At 46.9% G+C, this 19,450-nt stretch overlaps 1 protein-coding gene across 3 annotated transcripts in view; it reads right to left on the reverse strand.

Annotated features, from left to right (window-relative positions):
• Positions 1-19,450, reverse strand: part of ap2b1 (adaptor related protein complex 2 subunit beta 1) — a 35,659-nt gene that overhangs the window by 11,511 nt on the left and 4,698 nt on the right. The window contains exons 4-19 of one of the 3 annotated variants that reach the window (XM_069184479.1): positions 19,110-19,245; positions 18,301-18,546; positions 17,706-17,896; positions 17,166-17,387; positions 16,123-16,243; positions 14,750-14,845; positions 14,060-14,175; positions 13,646-13,811; positions 12,893-12,991; positions 12,426-12,685; positions 11,889-12,081; positions 9,421-9,441; positions 4,113-4,154; positions 3,143-3,289; positions 1,542-1,687; positions 1,152-1,281 (exon numbers count right to left, since the gene is read on the reverse strand). In XM_069184479.1, coding sequence (XP_069040580.1) covers positions 1,152-1,281; positions 1,542-1,687; positions 3,143-3,289; positions 4,113-4,154; positions 9,421-9,441; positions 11,889-12,081; positions 12,426-12,685; positions 12,893-12,991; positions 13,646-13,811; positions 14,060-14,175; positions 14,750-14,845; positions 16,123-16,243; positions 17,166-17,387; positions 17,706-17,896; positions 18,301-18,546; positions 19,110-19,245 — 2,332 coding nt within the window. The remainder of the gene's footprint in view (positions 1-1,151; positions 1,282-1,541; positions 1,688-3,142; positions 3,290-4,112; positions 4,155-9,420; positions 9,442-11,888; positions 12,082-12,425; positions 12,686-12,892; positions 12,992-13,645; positions 13,812-14,059; positions 14,176-14,749; positions 14,846-16,122; positions 16,244-17,165; positions 17,388-17,705; positions 17,897-18,300; positions 18,547-19,109; positions 19,246-19,450) is intronic. The other 2 variants (XM_069184480.1, XM_069184481.1) reach the window with 2 other exon arrangements.

The raw sequence follows: 19,450 nt of genomic DNA on the forward strand, positions 1-19,450 counted from the left end.
TCTGTGGACACGTATCAACAAACCCTGCTGGATTCTTGTTTATCACAGGCTCAGCAGGGCCCTGGAATCAGATCAGTCTCTTGCAGCTGGGGAAGGCAGGGACGCAACTCTGTCAACATGTCCTGTCTTGAAGGGAATTATCCTCACAACACGCTGGAAAAAGCCACGCTGAATATTTAACCTTCACGAACGCTGAAGCTCTGCTCCTTCTGCTGGGGATTAACGGAGGTTTATGCATTCTTGTTTCACAATACTAGGAGAAAAGAGCAACTTCTTTCATCTTGTACAGAAGTCAAGGGCAAACCAAACGAGCCAGCTGGTAACAGAAACTGTTAAGTGAACTGAAAAGAACTCCAAACGCACCAAACGTCTGGCTTGTTTGGTGGCTAGTAGTTAACTTATTCAAGGGTCTCATTTAGCTGCTTCTCGAAAGAAGTCAGGGTATCGGGTGCATCACCAAGCCTAGAGACGGCCATGTTGTGTTCATAAAGGTTTTGGACTGGATTAGCTCTCCCAGAAAGTGAGACGCCTTGTCAAATGAGTAGCAAAGGATTGAAGTGAGGAAGGTTTCGTTTTGATGTCTGATTTGTGTTTTAATAATCATAATTTTCTGTCATTCTGATATGTCGAAACAATAAAGACCTTAACTGCCATGCTTAACTCAGTCAGTCAAGTGATTCTCTTTGTCTTGGTCATGCAAACTAAATCAGAATTCAGGAATAAACGGAGGTTAAATCTCGAAAAGCAAAGAATCAGTCAGGTACTGGAATTCCCCAAGAAGTTTTAAACCCATCATAACGATTCTGAAGAATCTTGACAGCATCAAAAGCTCCTTTATTAGTATTGGTAGAGTGATACGAAGCTTCATCTAAGCAGTCAGTGCTGAAGTAGTCAGGCCTGCAGTTAATTTTCCAGCTGGCTGGGGTCTCATTGAAACTGTCAAGAGTTCACAACCATGTGTATCCTGCAGAAAGCACCGCTGATGTACCCTCGGTTGTGGGTCAGAAACAAACCCGAGCCTCCTTTGCGCCAGTTTTTAACAGATGTCTTCTCTCCCTGCATATGAAAACCATTAAAACGTGGTGGTTCCAGAATTTAGGATATGGGGCTCCAGAAATCTGAAAGGTCTCTGCGGGTGCAGCGGCGGGTACCTGGAGGTTGTTCAGGGGGTCCATCTTCATCACAGGACCAATGGTGTTGAGGGGCAGCGAGATGTCGATGCTCTGGCTGGGCATCAGCGGGGTGTGTACGGGCAGGGGTGTGGTGGGGATCACCCCGAAACTGTCCAGCAAACGAGAGACAACACAGCAGAGGTCAGAGAGGTGGCTGGGCTGCATGCTCACATAAACCACAAGGGCAACACATCACGATCATCTTAACAGAAAAACAGGAAGGCAGTAGCACAGCTGTCAGAGTCCTGCACTTCTTCCCCAACCAGATCCAGAGTGCACACACTGTGCCCGTTCCAGGCTGGAGGAGGGCCAAGCACAATTCTCACTGGTGTGTTTCACACGAATGGGCAGGGGCAGCTGCCTCCTTACCTGTTTTTATTGAACTGGATGGCAAAGTCCGTCATGTGCTGCAGTGCCTTGTTGGTGAAGGTCATGTCCATGTACATGTGGCCCTGCCTGCGAGAGAAGGTCCCTGCGATCTCCAGACCCTTTGCCTTCACAGCGGGCAGCCACACCTGCCAACACAACGAGCCTCATCAACGCCAGCGGCTCAGCCCTGAGCGCCCAGACTGCTTGCGGTTCCGCACACGCGCCAGGGGGCCGCGTTGTTAAAACGCACCCAGTCACATTCCTTCATCTCTTCAGGTCCTGAAATGAGTTAGGACTTAAACCTAAAGTGACTAAGCTAAATTTAAAATTCCATAAATTCCATTCTCCTGAGAATCTGTCAGGGTGGCACTGTGCATTTGAACTCTGAAGGGCATGCTTTCTATCAAAACAGACATGCACAAAAATACCTGGTGAAAAATGGGAAGACAGAGTGATGGTGGGGACAATATTCTTGCTTTAAAAGAACAGAGGTGGGAGATGGTTCTAATTGAAATTGCATTTTTAATAATGCAAAGGAAATGTATCTATAGTGATAATGTATCGGTCTGAGGTAATAGTCTGGATTGAATATGATTCTGGATCCACAGATTAAGAGGTACATATAATTTCCCCTTTCATTTAGGATTTTTTACATTTAAAGTGCAATGTAAAAGCTCTGGTTATACAATACACTGTGGTTTTCAATTTAACTTGAGTAATACTAGAGGGTGAAATGCCTTCAAAATCTATTTCGCAATGTAATGCAACTGTATTTCAATTCATTTATAAATTAAAGAGATTAATTCCTCATCTCTGCATAGTGAGGAATGCATGTCCAAACATGTTTTTTTGTTTTTTTTCCCAAATATGTTTTAACATCATTGTGCCAAGGTTGAAAATATGCAGTCTGTACAACAACAGTTACAATCTTCAAGTCCTGCCAAGCTCATGGTTAAGAAGATCCTTGGAGACACCAAACTGTTTATGTATTTTAAGAAATTTTGAAACTCGTAACAAGACTAACAAATATTTGTTTATGCCTTTTTACAGTTTTCTTACTGACATAAGAAAAGAGTCGACATCTATGATAAGAAACAATCACAGAATGTTTGGACGAGTAAAACAATCAGGGACCCGTAAAAAACTCATCTTTTTCAGAATGTTCAATATAGGAACCCAGATCCTATAAAATGAGTACCCGGGTGGCAAGATGCACAGATCTGCGCCGCAGTCTTGATCAATTCAGACTGCAAGCATGATTACAATTGAAAACAGCAACAGTGGAAAGATGCCAGATTGTACTGCATTTCAAAGAACACTTTGATTCCATGTGAAAGACACTCCCAGCTTTGCTATTTTTCCCATCCTCTCGCATACAAAATGCCTTCTCATAAACTGTCATAATGCTACAAGATGTTAAACGCCCTGGCCTGTCCAATGACTTAGGAACCTTGCATAGTCGCTCAATAACTCTCCACGTGGACCAGACTCGGTATTTTTACTATGGTACTTCTGAACTTTTAAACTGCTCCACGCCAGGGAGTCTCTGCCACAGGAGGGCATCGCTACGGACGGGCCACCGCACGCCTGCCGCCACTTACCGCTTTCGGAGACACGTAGCCCCCGGTGGTGATGGCCATGCCCGTAGACAGCTCGAAGAGGTCATTCAGGCCGCTGCTGAGCGCTGCCGGAGTGGGCGAGGGCGCGAAGGTGTTGGGCACCGAGGACGGGATGAAGTTCTGCCCCACCTGCGATGCCAGAGACAGAAAGATGAGCTTTGCACAGTGGCCACCTTCAGCGGGGTGGCCTCACTCCTCTTGTCTGTGACACGTCTACGGCTAAAAAGCATTTAAACTGCGTTATATTAAAAGGTCAACGGGACACAGCTTAAAAATGAAAGAAACGGGCTGTGTTTTGCTTAGGCAGGACTGTTAATTGTCAATCTCCTGATCTGCTCCAGATAACTCACATGTGCAGGTCCTGTACATCTGCACAGGGGCATTTTCCTGGAGGCGACGCTCGGCAATGAACACTGGCAGAGCCCGAGAGTGCCAGGCATGACAGGCTTCAAAGGGCAAAGCTTGAGCAGCAATTACAGCCGGGCTGAACCAGCAGGAGAACAGGGCCCTGGCCCACCTGCACTCAGAAGCTGGAGGCCTGCTGGCAAGCCTACAAGCCTGTAGCAGCTTTCTGGAATGAGCTGGCATGAAGGCCACTGTACATGAAAACGTGTTCGCATTGAAGTAAAAATATTTGGAACTAAAAAAAAGTGTTTTTTTCTCTTTGGGAGCATTCCATGTGACAAGACAAAAAAAACAAGGGGGCAGAGATGGAAATATTAGTACTGTAGATATTAAACTAATAGAAATAGTGTTATACTTAACTTTAAGCATTAAAGGGGGCTGAACTTGCGCTCGATAAAATAACGTCAAGGTAATTGAGACAGGTATAAAAAAAGACCAGGTTCTGGAACTTGGAATCATTCAGAAAATGAGACAGCGAGAAACAAAAAAAACTTGGGAACATTTAAGCTTTAAAACCCAACATAAGCAGATGAAAAAAAGCACTTACAGCAGGACTTCCCCCAACACCTCCTCCCAGGTCGCCACCGAGCTACAAAAAAAAAGAGAGAAGACAAGACCCGAGTCCAGACCCGCACAGAGACAGCAGCAGAACAGAGGCAGACAGAGGGGCAAGCGCTTGGCAACCTCAAACCTGCCCATCCCCGCCCAGCTCGCCACACTCATTCGCTAGCACGACATTAGGCAGAATTCAAAATAGTTAAAGGAAAAGTCTAGTTTAATTAGACGAGCAGAAACAGCAGACTACTGAGGGGGAATGTCAGTGCAAACCACACCATCAGTGGGATTTGATGTCTGTCACCTGCGCCATCGGGACAGAAACCAGTCCACGCAGGCTCGGCCCAGGTGATGCCATTCAGTTTCGCGTAGTTTTAACACGTGGCTACAATTATGAAGCAAGCAATGCAGTGATGAGGAGAGGCATGAACAATTCCTTTGGCTCTTTTGAGAGTACGGAACCTGATTCTCTCAAACAGGTTTTTGCAGGAATCAATTCAGTAGCAGAAGGTCACCTTATCTTTAGTGTAAAAGAAAATTAAACCAATGAAAATTTCACTACCATTAAGCCAGCAGGAGCCACATTGCCTTTATGTAAAAACAGTTAAATGGGTTAAATAAAGCCCTCAGGGCACGTTGGAGGGGGTAGGGGACATTTTAGACTTGGTATTTTTAGAAAGTTAATTCTTTTTTTCAAGCTTCAGATGTAAAAAGGCCATAGGCATAATTTGAATTTTAGATTAGTACATTTTGCAGACTATTTACATTTGCTCTATTCTGAGAGTTACACACAATCCTGTCGGCTGCACTACCAAAGAGTGGCAAGGAAGCAATTTAATGCTGCACACCACTAACAAGACTGCCAGGATGTGTGCCAGGGAAGCCGTTTAATATGTCACACTGCAAAGACATTCCCCCTCGTCTGCTCTGAGAAGCCTTGTCACCAGACCTTCAAAAGACATTGCAACAGGGCCTGGGTACATAAGTTTTCCCCAAACAAAAGACCCATCTTTATATTAACTCCCATTCTAACGAGCCTGTAGGAGACATCGACCACACAGACTATGATCGCAGACACCACAATGGCAGGAGAGGACAGCAGTATGAAGACCAAGGGGCACTGGGAGAAACTCAGATAGGGACCGCTACCAGCATGACTTACAAAGAGCTTTTTGACACCAGCATAAAATGTGTTCCATTTTCACAGACTGAATACACTTGACTACATGAAATAGGTTTAATGGCAAAGAATTGCTTCTGCCATTCATGATTACATTCTTCTAGCAGAAAATGTGAGCCTATTCTGCCACAGAACAAAGACTTTGAAATGAGGATTTCTTGTAATTTCACAAACTTTTGTGCATTAGTACACAATCTGGAAAGAAGAGTCTGCCTTGACATCTGTGCTGTCACAGTACAGGCTCCTCTGAAAGCACTCTTCCTGAAATATAAAGCTAATTTTCTAGCAATGGGGGGGGAAAGAAAAACCACAAAAACATCTCCTATCTGCAAGAGTGGAACAATAAACTTTCAACAAAACGGCGAACGGGCTCCGAGACCGTTATCATCTGGTGTCCTGCCATGGCCGATCAAGCTGGCTGGCAGACCAGCCTGCTCCCTTCACACACGGCAGTGCCCGGCGGTGTAAATGTGGCAGCAGGAGGGGTTCAGACTGGATCAGTCATGCTCAAGGGGGCACTTCCAGCCATCCTGTTGGGTGGGCTTTAAATTGAGTCTAGTGCCTGCTGCGTTATCGGGAGCATTTCCCAGGTAAATACAGATGAACAGCAAACACAGGTCTGACTGCAAATAAGAGCAGACAGGTGGACTTACAGCCAGCAGCCGTGACGAGGAGTTTTACAGTTACTGCACAGAACTGCATCGCATTAAAACGTTAGCTCACTGCACAAGCGCAAGCCCTGTACCTGATATCGAGTTCCACCGGTTAGAAGGATGAAACCTCTGGAAAGGATAAAGGCTGCCATCCAGCTGTGGGTTTTTTCAAACTCTGATGGACAACACGACAGTCTGGATTTAATTAAGGAACACGCGAGGCTGGGTGAAAACCATCTATCCTATGAATCGGTCTTATCTGGTTGGAATCTGCAAAGCGACTTGCCAGCACTGATCCCCTCAATTACTCGATTTTTCACAGCACTTTATCCAACTCCGAAAGGCTGTAACCGCTTGACTCCATATAAAAAAACTACCCCTGAACTAAACCAGCTCGAGTCTTTCATGGATGCAGACAGTGCAGGGGAGTTTAATGCTTTCTCCACTGCTCTACACTGAGTTAACGAATACAGAAGAGTACTGCACGCCTCTCACTGGGCATTCTGCAAGACATATTTGTGTGCACACAACACAATGCAAACTGCTTTTGCCATTCATCGGTTAATTGTTTCTTGCAGAAAATAGGAGAGCAGATTTTGCCTGAATGCAAACTACACAATGCAGAACTTCTTTGATTACCTCTATAATTATTTTCAGAGCAGCTTTCTGAAAAGGTCTGCTTTGGTTCTAAATCTAATTACTCTGCAACTTCTGAATGGCCTCTTTATGCGATAGATTTCTTTTGGCTTAATTGAGTGAATAAGTGACTTATTTCCCCACTCCATTGCACATGCACCTTTTTGCAAGATAGTGCCATTAATTCAGATAAAACCAAAACACAGGTGATCTATCATTCCACTGTCTCAACGCTGTTTAATACAGTGGTTTTATGACAAATGTGTAGAATGACTAAGTGCACATATAAAATGCAAACATTGTCACCCACCAGTCAGTGGTACTGTACATCTCAAGCTTCAGATCCCATTCCAGATTTCCACTGGGAATATCTGACAAAGGCATGTCAAAACCTGACACACTCCATCCCACGTGGAATTCGCAATTGCCAGCCAACAGAATTGGAATTTCCAATCTGGGTGCAAGCTGATGATTGAATCGAATCCCGATCTTGAATAAAAGCTCTATTCTTTCATGTACTAAATTTAATTTGCGACTCAACCTCGTAGCCTAGTTACTGACTGTTCTTTAATGGGGTTGTAAAAGGATGGCAAAACCTAAACTGCTTGAAATTGTTTTTTAAATCGTTGCTATATCGGATATACACATCCTCATCAGATCTGTCAACAAAGACAGGAATATGTCTGACTGGACTTGGACTTGAGAAAACTACAGATTTATTTTTTTCACATCTCCAGGATTCTTTCTGGACACCCTTTCCAGGAAAACTAAGATCTGGAACCTCTGTGATCAACAACTGAAGCAGCAGCGAGATGTCAGAAAGATAATGCTGCCTTTTTGTCTTCACGTTTCATAAGCTGGCCCTCTGCAGTTTTTCCCCCGTTTCTTTCCTCCATGACTGACCCGTGGAATCGCAGCTCAGTAATGCGTTTTACCAACAGCATCCCAACCACAGATCTCCCTGATCAAGAGAGATTGGATTTCAGAACGAAAACAGAAGCTGACCTTCTCTAATAAATTAGACTTATTTCTCAGCATTATGGGCATCTCTGGAAAAGAATTACACTGTAAGGGTACAGACATCAAGAGGCCCATTCAAGGACTTTTTATAAACAACAGGAACCCAGTGGTGTCAACGTCTAGCATTTTCTTATCACGTACATTGTGTTTATTTCCAATACTGTTAAAAATGGACACACAAGTGAATATGAATTATTCTCCAACACCATGCTGCTGAGATTCTGGAAACTTAGCATGTTTCATATAACACATAAACCCTGTCATAAACTGTCAAACTAAAAGATTAAAATGCACCTTACAGAAGAGGTAAACACGTCAAAAATGTCTTCTCTGAGCAGGCTTATATAGAACTTAATAGGCGTGGGCACAGTACTCTTGTGTACTTCACTCTGTTAAGTGGGCATTGCACCTAGAAAGGTGAGGGCATCACATTGTGGACTGATGCCAATTCATCAAGATTTCCATAGTATTACTACTGTAAGACTGAACTTGCTAAGTTTATGCTTACACCTTAATGCATCCCTAAGCATGAAACCTCACTATGTTGTTCAGGATTCATGAACTTCAAGTAATGCAGAATGCCATGACCTTTCCTGACCTGTTATTAAATTCTCCACAACCATTTTCCTCAGCAAGGAACATACTTAACACATGAGCTCATTACACCAAGTGTGCTTTTGCTGTGCTACTGAAGCAAGGGCACTGCACATCATCTAACCGCCTGGGGAAGAAGAAGAGGTGAATTTCACTGTGGAAAGACAGATCAGAACAAGACTGATTTCTGGATGAAGAGCACTGGGATTTTGTCCTGTCACAACAGAGCCATAGGGCATAGAGAGGGTTTCCATCATGGGAAACAGATAATAAAGCTGATGGAATGACAGTGAAAGCCTCCCTTCTCTGATTTAAATTTGCCAATGAGGATAGAAGTACAGTTTCCAGCATGTTGATGATTTTTCTTTTTAGAAAAATGGTTGATGCGTTTGTTCCAAAAAAAAGAGCAGTTCCAAATGTGTTTCATGTGATGACAACACTGTCAATCTGGTCACAAAGGGAAATCTGTTTGATTGGCACTTGTGCCATGGCAAAAACAAATCAAACACTCAGCACCGTGCACAATCCTACAAAACAGGGGCAGAGCTTCAGGTGACTGTGGTACAGTACTGCATTTCTGCCCTGCATGTTTTGAATATATATTAATTTTATATTAACATACACCTATATTAAAAGGCAATTTGTGTGGGATGAACTGTAATACTGTGAGAACTCCCCTATATGCAGTTACAAAGCAAACATGTCCATCTTACTTCCCCTGATTTTCTGTGACCACAGCTGAAAGTCCTGATCTTTAAACTCTGGGAAAACAACACATTTTATTTTCCTTGACATTCTATTCTGAATTGCCTTGTATTGAAATCCGCTAACGGCAGGTCAGGAGAGGCTGCTCCAGTGCGGGATTTGCCAACAGAGATGAATTATATTGAAAGACACCTGCAGTGCTGCCAGCTGCAGATGCCCCATCGGCCAGAGGGAGATTAACATCAAGACTGCGCAAACAGGAAGGGCGAACTTTCAATCTTGATAGAAAAACAAAAGCGGTCCGTTGCAGCACCAACCAGATGAACTGGTCTGCTCCAAGGAATCACTGCTGAGGTCTGCAGCCTGAGTGCATCTCACTGGCAGGAGTGTGTGCAGGACAGAGAGCCCTGCACAGCAAGCACGGCAGGAGAGGAGAGGGGCAGGATCAGGAGGGAAGCACACGATGGGAAGATGGGAAACACAGGCAAACACAGCGGACGGGACGGAGTTACCCATTGTGTGTCCTCTCCCATCTCAGGAGGAGAAGCAGATTGCAGAGGAGAAAGAGGGAAATGGTTATATAAGCATCCGCCCTTCCGGTGCACCTCAAGAGGAGACAGGCAAACAAAGCTCCCCAGCCCTTTAGAACCCTGCGAATCAAGCTCACTGTTCATCTGAAGGGGCTGGGGGAAGAAACGACTAACAGCAGGTGGCAGAAATACAAAAACGGTAAAACAGTATCGCACACAGCACAGACTTTCTATCACTGAAGCAACCGTGGAACACTTACAATATCCCTGTTTCAATCGGATAACTCCTGTGGAAACTTTTGCAGGCTCCAATCAGCAACAATCTTAGACTTACTCATGAAAACTGACACTGGGTCAGTTAAGGACTGTGAAACCACCTTTGTATTTCATTCACAGGAAAGAAAGAGAAATTCACTTCAAACTCATTATATTACAATATTTAACAAATCAGGTGCAAAACTACTATGCCTTATCATTTAGGAACATTCCCTGTATTTATCTTTAGGGAATTTAGGGGATGGAATGACAGCACCGTGAGTAATCCCAACAGGGAACCTGGAGCGCTGTCTGCCTGGAGTTTGTATGCTCTCCGTGTGTTCACGTGGGCTTCCTCCAGGTGCTCCTATTTCCTCCCAGAGCCCAGAGACATACTGGCAGGTTAACTGGCTTTTGGGACAATTGGCCCTGTTGTGAGTGTTTGTGTGTGTATGTGCCCTGCGATGGACTGGCGTCCCGTCCAGGGTGGACCCTGCCTTGAGCTCTTGCTTGCCAGGATAGGCCCTGGCTCATCCGAGACCCGGAGCTGGATAAAGGGGTTAGAAAATGGATGGATGGATACCTTTGTGTTCATAGAGACTTCAGCCTATATCCACTCTCGATCCTTTTTGAGAAAATACTATTAATTGGTGTAGAAAGTATATCTGCACTTGAATCCAGGAATGACAATATATTTTAATATATAAAAACCTAGCAAAGGTTAGCCAACGTAAAAGCTAAAATGTTTGCAGTGCTGAGACGCCTTTAACACCCTTTACGACAGAAGCCAAACAAAACAGATTTATTGTTGATCTTCCCTTCTGTGCCACATTGACACTCCTGTTTGTGCCTCTCTTACTGCAGTGCTTAATCTCCCTTAAATCAACTGTAAAACCCAGAACACAGCACTACTACTGGCACATCAGTCCTTCCTTGCAGTATGATATCGACTCTGCTCTGCTGTGCTGGTGGGCACTGCTGGAAAACAGCCTAAACATACTGCACTGTGTGTTTACGGTGTGCGTATAGCCAAGAATGTAGAATTACAAAATACCCGTTACAAATTCACACGTTAACAGGTATTTTGCATAACATGGCTAACAAAAACACAAACACTGGGAAAATCTTTCCTACAACAAACATGAACCATGGTAATTCCTACTCCACTGTGTAAGTCTACATAAATATGCCAGATAACATGACAGAACATGCAGAGTTTTCAATAATAAAAAGAAATAAAGCAAACAAAGCACATATTTTCAGCTATTGAGAGCACTAATTTTCAGAAAGATGTGTTGGAAAACGCGCATGTGAATTTTGAATTAAGCCCTGGAGAAGTCCCCAACAATGTCCCAGAAGACTATTTCTCAGGCTGGGCTTGGTCTGACACCATGAGTACACAAAAGCAAAATAAAGCAGAATAAAGAAATAGTGGATGAGAAGGACATCTTGTTTCTTATTTTAACCAAGGCAAAACTGCTAAAAAACGGAGCAGGATTGACTTTTCAAAAGCTGTGACACAAGGCAGTGCTACTCTGACTGCGGTCCTTCAGAATCATCCTACTGCAGGACAATCACCGCCTGCTCAAACCGCTGACTGGAAACTGAATTAGGAGGCGTTGAACAGGAGCTCTTGCCTTGACGGAGACCTGAGTGCACACATGCAGGGCGCATCCTTGAGGAAAGCCTCTCCAAACAGGAGAGATGCAAATCATTCTGGTAATTGCGCTGTGTAGTCTGCAGCATGGACTAGCCTAGGTGAAAAGGCTGTATTCCAGACAATATGGGACACTGTGCAACATGTGTGTTTAATGTCAAATGAGCTGCGTTATTATATTAAGGCCTACTGAAGGTAAGGACTTTGAAGCAGGGGCAGCCAATTATCTGATCTTCCAAGGCTTTCCATTATAGGGCTTGGACACTAGCTCGATAATTGACTCTTAGGTGGCATAATTAAAGTGCTGGGGCTGACTTAATAATTCTCTGCATTAAAAATGGATGCCTCCTCCTCCCAGCTAAGCTGCTGACTTCTACTATTCAGTGCGACAGTCCAGAAGCACCAGGGGGGTGGGGGAGACTACCCAGTGGCCAGGGCTTGTACCAGAGAAAAGGCCCAGACTGAATCAGACAAGACAGGCCCACGCCAGCCACCCCTGCTGCGAGGATCGAGGTGCGCCCTGAGCCCCAGGACTCACCAGGCTGTCCAGCCCCCCGCCCAGGAGGTCCACAGCCCCCATCTGCATGGAGGAGACCTGCGGCACGTTGACGGGGGGGCCCAGGTCCAGGTTGAGGAGGTCTCCCAGGAGGTCGCCCTGTGAGGGAATGACCTGTGGTTGATCCAGTGGGGGGGCAGGGCTGGTGCCCACGGGACTCTCCCCTGTGTCGATGCTGAGAGACAGAAAGGGAAGTCACTTGATCAGATGCAAACCCCTCCGGACAGACCTGATAAGCAGCCATATCAAATCTTATTTCCTATCCTGCGACACACAAAGATAGGTCTGTCAAACTGCAAAGGCCAACTACGGCCCCACACACAGCAGGACTCCCCTACCAACATGTTAAGAGCTTGAGATAATGGAGACAAATGGTCCAATTAAATGCATAATAAGCTAAGGTAATAAACAGCATAGTTAAACCCATATATGTCAAAGATGAAGACACAGGCTTAATTCTAAACCATGTGGCAAAGAAATATAACGAAACAGCCACCGCAGTGCCAACGTGCTTCCTACCTGCCGTGCTGGATGGGCAGGTGCTTGCGATGGATACCGTGACTTCCCTCCACAAAGGCATTGGGGGGCTTGTGGTAAACCGAGGCCAGGGAGCCGATGTGGCAGATGAGCTCGTCCAGCAGCGTGGGCTCGATCAGGTCCGTCTCCTCCGAGATCAGGGGCTTCTCGGACAGCACGACCTCCTTGGCCGTGACCGGATCAGTGGACAGCAGGCGCCAGTAGATGTAGCCTCTGTCCCGCAGGTCGGGGTTGTCTGAGTCCTGAAACAATTCCGGGGGAAAAAAGCAGGAGATATTAGACTAAATAACTCTCAGGTTGTGTCTTTCTGAGCTCAACCTGCCCTGCGCACTCACTGGATGGAGTGCAGGCAATGGCAGTATGGACTCCGTGAACTGGCAGCCTGTGATGGGGGGCTATCTGGAGGTCTGGCCCTCCCAGAGCCCCATGTGGCCTGGGCCGTCTCTCACCTGCGTGGCCAGGCTGAGCACCTGCTGGACGAGCTCCTGGGTCTCAGATGGCTTCTTCAGGAACAGCTTGACGATGGCCGTCAGCAGGGTGAGCTGGACCTAGGAGAGCAGATGCAGAGACACGGGGAGAGTGCTGTCAAAGGCTCGAGCGCCCAGAGTGGAGATCAGGTCAGTACCTCTTGGCGATTGAGACCGTTCTGTCCTGAAGAAGAAGCACTAAAATTGGGTGTTTCAATCAAAATAGACACCCTCTCTGCTCAAAACTCTGCACAATCTGACAGGAACGTTGTATCGCCACCATAAGACAAGCAGGAAAAGGGGGCAGGAGAGTTAGGAGGAAATAGCAACAGGCAACGGTCTGCTATGGATGGTCTTAAAAGATATCAGACATGTGCAGGTGACTCACACCATACTTTACGCTTCTGTCACTTAGGATCAGCCAGCAGAGCGCCGGTGGGGGACCCCTACATCAGTACATGGGCACATCAGCAGATGGCACTGCCCTGTGGCACACGCAATTGATTTAATAAAGCCTTGCAGTCACTTCCATGAACCACTACATTCCACCCACTGGTCTTCACATGCCCATGGTCTCCTCCAGCGTACCCTGTTAATTTCACACATTCACAGGATAATCTCGGAAGCGATTGCAACATTATTCAATTCCATCTCCCCGCACCCCCATGCGATCACTCTTAATGCCCCACGCCGTTCTCAGTCCGAGCGCAGGTGTGCGGGGCGCGGCGAGGTCACCTGCGTGCTCTCATCGTGGAAGCCCTCCAGGAAGCTCTCCAGCAGCTCGTCGGCGTTGTCGATGCGCTCGGCGTACTCCCCCACGATCCAGATCATGGCGGCCCGCGCGTCCGGCTCGTCGAGGGAGTCCAGGTTCTCGCACAGCGTGGCGATGATGCTCTCGTACCTGCAAAACACCCACATGGCCATCACGACTCGTGCGACCGCTGCCCCTTCTGGTCTAAACTCTGTACTTTCAAAAATGCTGGGCGGGTCTGAAGGGTGTGCTGGAAACACGGTCAAAGCACATTGTCAGTAAAAAAATAGTCCCATGTCATAAAATAAAACAGGAGAAGAGTAGGGAAATGTTCCTTCTGAGTAATGCAAGCAACTCCCTTCTTGTCTTTCACCTCCCAGGGGGATACAGGCCCTTACTTGTTGGGGTACTTTCGGAAGATATCTCTGATGACCACGATGGCCTCCTGCACCACGTAGTTGACCTTGGTCTGGATGAGGTCCAGCAGGGTGCTCACACAGCGCTCGGCCGATTGCTGCAGACACACAAGAGAGGATAGGGAGACCCCGTTCCCACCGGAGGACACAAAATTCATCTGACAGGGGTTTGTGCATCCAACCTGAAGCTCTCTCAGCTGTTCCTGTTTGTATCCCGTAATACTTCTAAATGTTTAATTTCAGCTTGATCATCCTGCTTGTATACTCTGTTCATCCACTCATACTAAAGACCTCAGCCTGCTCACGTCATGTTCCAGTTTTCGTTGTGGCATAATTCATGTGGAGCGGCACAGGGATTATCATTGCTACCTCTCAGTGCTGGGGCCCTGTGTTTAATTCTGGACCTGGTCTCCATGTTCATGTGGGTTTCCTCTGGGTGCTTCCTCCCACAGTCCAAAGACACACTGGTTAATTGTTAATTAATTGGCTCTGGGGAAAATCAGCCCTGGTGTGTGTTTGTGTGTGTCTGCCCTGTGAGGGAACAGCATCCCCTCCAGGCTGTGTGGACTCGGGCTGCCCCCTGTGACTCTGTACTGGGTGAAGCGGAGAGAAAATGGATGGATAATTCACAGGGGCCGTTTCGGACAGCCTTGTCTGCAGGAAGGAACTTACCTCCACTTTGATGGCGCAACGCCCGATGGCCCTCACAGCCTTCCGCACGAAGTCTACGTCCACCTCGGTGGCATACTCCTTCAGCTCAGCCAAGACCTGGAGCAACGAGCAAGAGAGAGATCTCACTGCAGCTCAGGCTGGAGACCCAAAAAACAATTGAGATTGTCTTGCAATACAGCACCTCAATTTGTGCAAACACACCCCCACTACCTCCTACCTGCTGTTGAAAATACTCAATTCAAATAAAGTAAGAAATCCTCTGTGTGAAACTTATGGTAGAATCCCAGCAAGCTGAAAGCCAGGAAAAGCAGGCTGTGCAAATCCACCAACACAGCGATGTGCAAATTATTTTTTTTAAGTATGCTGCACACTGGCAGTGGCTTATTTAGGGATTGTAATATTTGCCTTCTGTGTTTGCATTTGACTTCAGCACAAACATTGCTGCGATTTGAAGATGAAAACTGGCCTGCAGTGAGGGCATTTATCAGTGAATCCATGCGTTATCATGAGTGACACAGCTGGCTTGTCTGAACATGCCTGGCAGTCTAACAACAATGACACCCTTCCTTCTGCCACGGACGTGTGTTTATATTAATATCTCAGCTGAATTCCTCACTGTGTTTTAAAGCGCCTTAATCTTGGTAACAGGAATACCACTGCATCGACACAAACCATGACCCAACATGCTAGCTTCAAAGACCACAGTAACATTTGTTTTTAATTCCACACAGCAAATGACATACACCTTTCTTTCTGTGAGCAAAGCACAGATCAGGATCTGACCTCACATTTCTTTATCTGTCATTAAACCTGGAAACTTGAAAGGCAAAACAAAAACCCTCAGTGCATGCTAGCCAATCAATGCTAGCTTTCAAAAGTAAGTCACATAATTAACTCAAACATTTATATTATAGATACTTTGGAGAAGTCTAGGCTGAACTCGCTACACTAATCTTCTTTTTAGGTATTAATATTACACTGAGCCAAGTCTTTAAAAAGTAGCTTCTTATCTTCCACATTACTAGGTTATTTTCTCTGTCTGTAACTTATATAAATATCTAATCCACACTGAACATCTGTATGCAACTCCTACCCAAGCACGTTGTATGAGCTGATTAGCTCATACAGAAATACAGATGAATGGCACTCTTCAATCCATAAGCTGTAAACAAGCACCCAACACCTGTTCCGTAACCATCTCTTCTTTCACGGACCTCTAACCAGCCATTGTGAAGTTCACTGCAGCCAAACTAAACCTGCAGCCGAGCTGTAATGGGCACAGTCTAGACACGGCCGGACAGCGGACCGTCTGCAGGCTGGTCCACTCTTAGGGGCAGCTGCACTGGCCTGTCACACGCTGAGCAGTGACCCACCTGGGCGATATTGGCCTGGGAGGCCAGACGAATCATGATGTCCAGTTTCTCCAGCTTGACGTAGATGGGATCGTTGTACTTAACAAAGAAGACCTTGATCTCCTGCTTGAGGATCTCTGGTCTGCCGGGAGGAAACAAGAAAGACAGCAGAGTTAGCCCTGTGGGGACGCCCTTTGTGGGTTCAGTCAATCCATGTTATTCTTATAAAGCGCCATTCAGTACAGAGCATTCTTGTTGTCATTTATAACAAGTTTCTTCCACACACAAGCTCCTGGAGTGCAGGATTGTCTCAGAGGTGACCAGAGCTTTCCCTGGATGCCAAACTTGCTTTAGACACCAAGGTTATTAAAAAAGGAACACTACTATAGTCAAGGAAGTCATACATTAGATGGAGAGAGAGACACTGTCTGTAAGCAGTGGCAAGTGTAAGAAAGAAAATTAAGACTCGGCAGAAGAGCGAGGATTTATATTGTCACAGTGCATATTGACAATAAGTGAAAGATATAGAAGCCAGAAAAAATCAAGGTGGTAGAATCCTGAAGCACTTCAAAACAGCTGGGTATGGAAGAAAGCTAACACTGCCATCTAGTGTCTATGGAGGGGGGTGTGTACACAGCTGCACTGAGGTGATAGAAATACAAGGAATAGGTGCTTACACACTAAAATGGAAAGATGTTTTACAATGTTTCACAAGCTCTTTTTGAGGCTCGGTTAAACAGGGAGGCATTTTTCACCTCCATGACAAAACTATAAATCTTTTCAAGCTTTAGTAATGAATATAACATCGGCTGCCAGTTGTGAAAATATAACCATTACCCATTTTTCAGTTAACACTCCATTCACCAGTAGGCCTGAACTAAGTATTCAAAATCCTCAGACACATTGACTCATTCTCTCAGAGTTTGCTGGGCCTTAATTTGGGCTCAGGCTAGAGAAAAGTTCCCCGAGCAGGCAGGGCTCTTGCAGAAGGAGATCCAGGGGTTTCTGCTGGGGATTTTAAACCTGAGACAATGGCGTGAGGCAGGCAGCGGGGGGCGGCTGACCTCTTCTGCACGATGAGATTGATGTTCCTCAGGGCCACGTACTGCACCTCAGGCTCCCCGGACAGCAGAGTGACCAGAGGAGGGGACAGCTTCTTCAGCAGCGTGTTGTAGTACTCTGAGTCCTTGGGCAGCAGCTCCAGGAACTTCATCAGCACCTTGACGGCGGACAGCACCACCGCCGAGTTGGCGTGAGAGAGCCGCGGGGTCACTCGCTCGCAGATGCTGGGGGGGACAGGGAGAACGAACAGAAGACATAAAGCACACGAGCTCTCCTGGGAGGTGAGAGCCTCAGAGAGCAAAGAGTACAGTAAACAGCGAGTGATTTAACTACTAATGGAGAATGAGAGACTCTGCAGGCTTTTTTACGGATTGCCACAACAATAGAAGACCACCTACACAAGCACACAGGCAAAGCTGAACAAAAGGATATTGGAGACCAAAAGATGGGATGAGAACGAACACAAACGGAGAAGGAAGCCTCAGGAGTCGAGGGTGTAGAGAGTGGAGAGGAGGAAGGAGATGCGCCGTCTCTGCACTGACCTCTGGGCCTCGCGCTCGTCCTTGGGGTTGTAGTTGGAGAGGCAGTCCAGGATGAAGATCTGGCCCCACTCCGTGCACTCGTTGAGGGCCGTCAGCAGCTTGTTGATGTTCTGGGGGTTGAGGTCCAGCAGGTTGCTGTTGGGGTGCGACTCGCTGATCTCCGACAGAGCGGCCACGGCGTTGGCCACCACCTGAAACAGACAGCGGGCATGAGAGCTGCTCACCGTCAGGCACGCAGAGCCATGGACGCTGGGTCTTTCTAGTCATTGCTTTGCAAAATAACTGCAATTTAAGTAGAAATATTGCTTTATTTTATTAATAAGGTGTGGTGATCAACTTCAATCTTCAAAATTTGGTTCCATTAATGAGTCCAACTGAGAACAGAAGGCACTTTGTTATACAAAGGGTTGTGAGAGTAGGGAACAAGCTACCCAGTCATACTGTTGAAACCAATATCCTGGCTCTGTTCAAAAAACGGCATGTCAATTAGTCTCAGGCTGAGCCGTTGCTTTGAGAGAAAGATGGGCTGTTAAAAGACCCTCCCCTGATGACATCATCACCCATTCCTGCCAAGAGGGGAAGGGGGGTACTGTACCATGGGGTTGGAGTCGGCGATGAGATCTCGCAGCGAGTCCAGGAAGCCCTGGTCCTCCACCATCTGGGCGTTGATGTCGTGCAGCTTGGCCACACACACGGCGGCCGTCTTCCGCACGTACGGGTCCTCGTCCTTCAGGCACTTGCGCAGGGGCTCGCACAGGTACTCCGTGATCTTGTCCACACGGATGCAGCCCATGGTCCGCACCGCCAGCGCCCGGATCAGGGGGTTTGGGTCCTCGCAGTCCTGGGGAGAAGTGGATTGAAGACCCTTAAACAGCACCCCGCATGACGTTCTCCCCGATTTGGAATCACCAGTGCACCGAGGCGCGGGTTTGTGGCGGAATCGCCTGCGCCTGCTCGGGAGAGAGCAGGACATGCGGACGTGCTCCTCTGACACGCCCACCTGGAGAACAGCTAGTCCTCAGAAGAGGAGCGAACAGGAGAGCTGGTGCCAGGCACAGGAAGGGCACATCTCTGACTGACATCGCAGAAGTCACCGTGTGCCTACAAGCAGAGCACTCTCTGGCCAGAGAGCCACACCCTACCCTGGAAGATGCATACCGCCACTTGAGCGACCCACTGTCTCCAGGGACAGCCAGGCTTTCTTTACGCATCAAGACCTCTGCTTGTGCTACCAGACGTGAGGAATAACCAGAAGCCATCTCAAACCAGCAGCTTATTCTACATGTCCGGGTTTAAGCGGCCTTTTGGTTTTGTTTTCCACCAGGAGCTGCAGACGCCAGCACAAAGAAGCAGGAGGGAGAAGCAGCCCCACCCACACCATGACATTGGCAGCAGCCGGCCCACCTTCACGAAGCTGTTGACCGCCATGATGGCCATGTCCGGCTGGCTCTTGGCGTAGTTCATGAGGTACAGGTACACAAGCTTCTTCAGTTCCAGGTTGTCCGTCTGCATGCAGTTCACGACATCCGGGAAGAGGGAGCTGGGGGGAACACGGGGACACTGACTGGACCATGCTACATCAGATACGCAGTGCCAACACAGAGCAGCAGTAGTCATTTCCTCACACCTATACAACATTTTCCATCCCAAAAGAATTCAGTTTACGTATAGGAGGGACTCACTTCTTCCACCATTCACTGTACCTGACATTACGATGCAAGCCATCAGCCCCAGAACAGGGTGAA

Source organism: Lepisosteus oculatus, chromosome 26 (genome assembly GCF_040954835.1).
Source record: "Lepisosteus oculatus isolate fLepOcu1 chromosome 26, fLepOcu1.hap2, whole genome shotgun sequence".
Classification (NCBI taxonomy): Eukaryota; Metazoa; Chordata; class Actinopteri; order Semionotiformes; family Lepisosteidae; genus Lepisosteus; species Lepisosteus oculatus.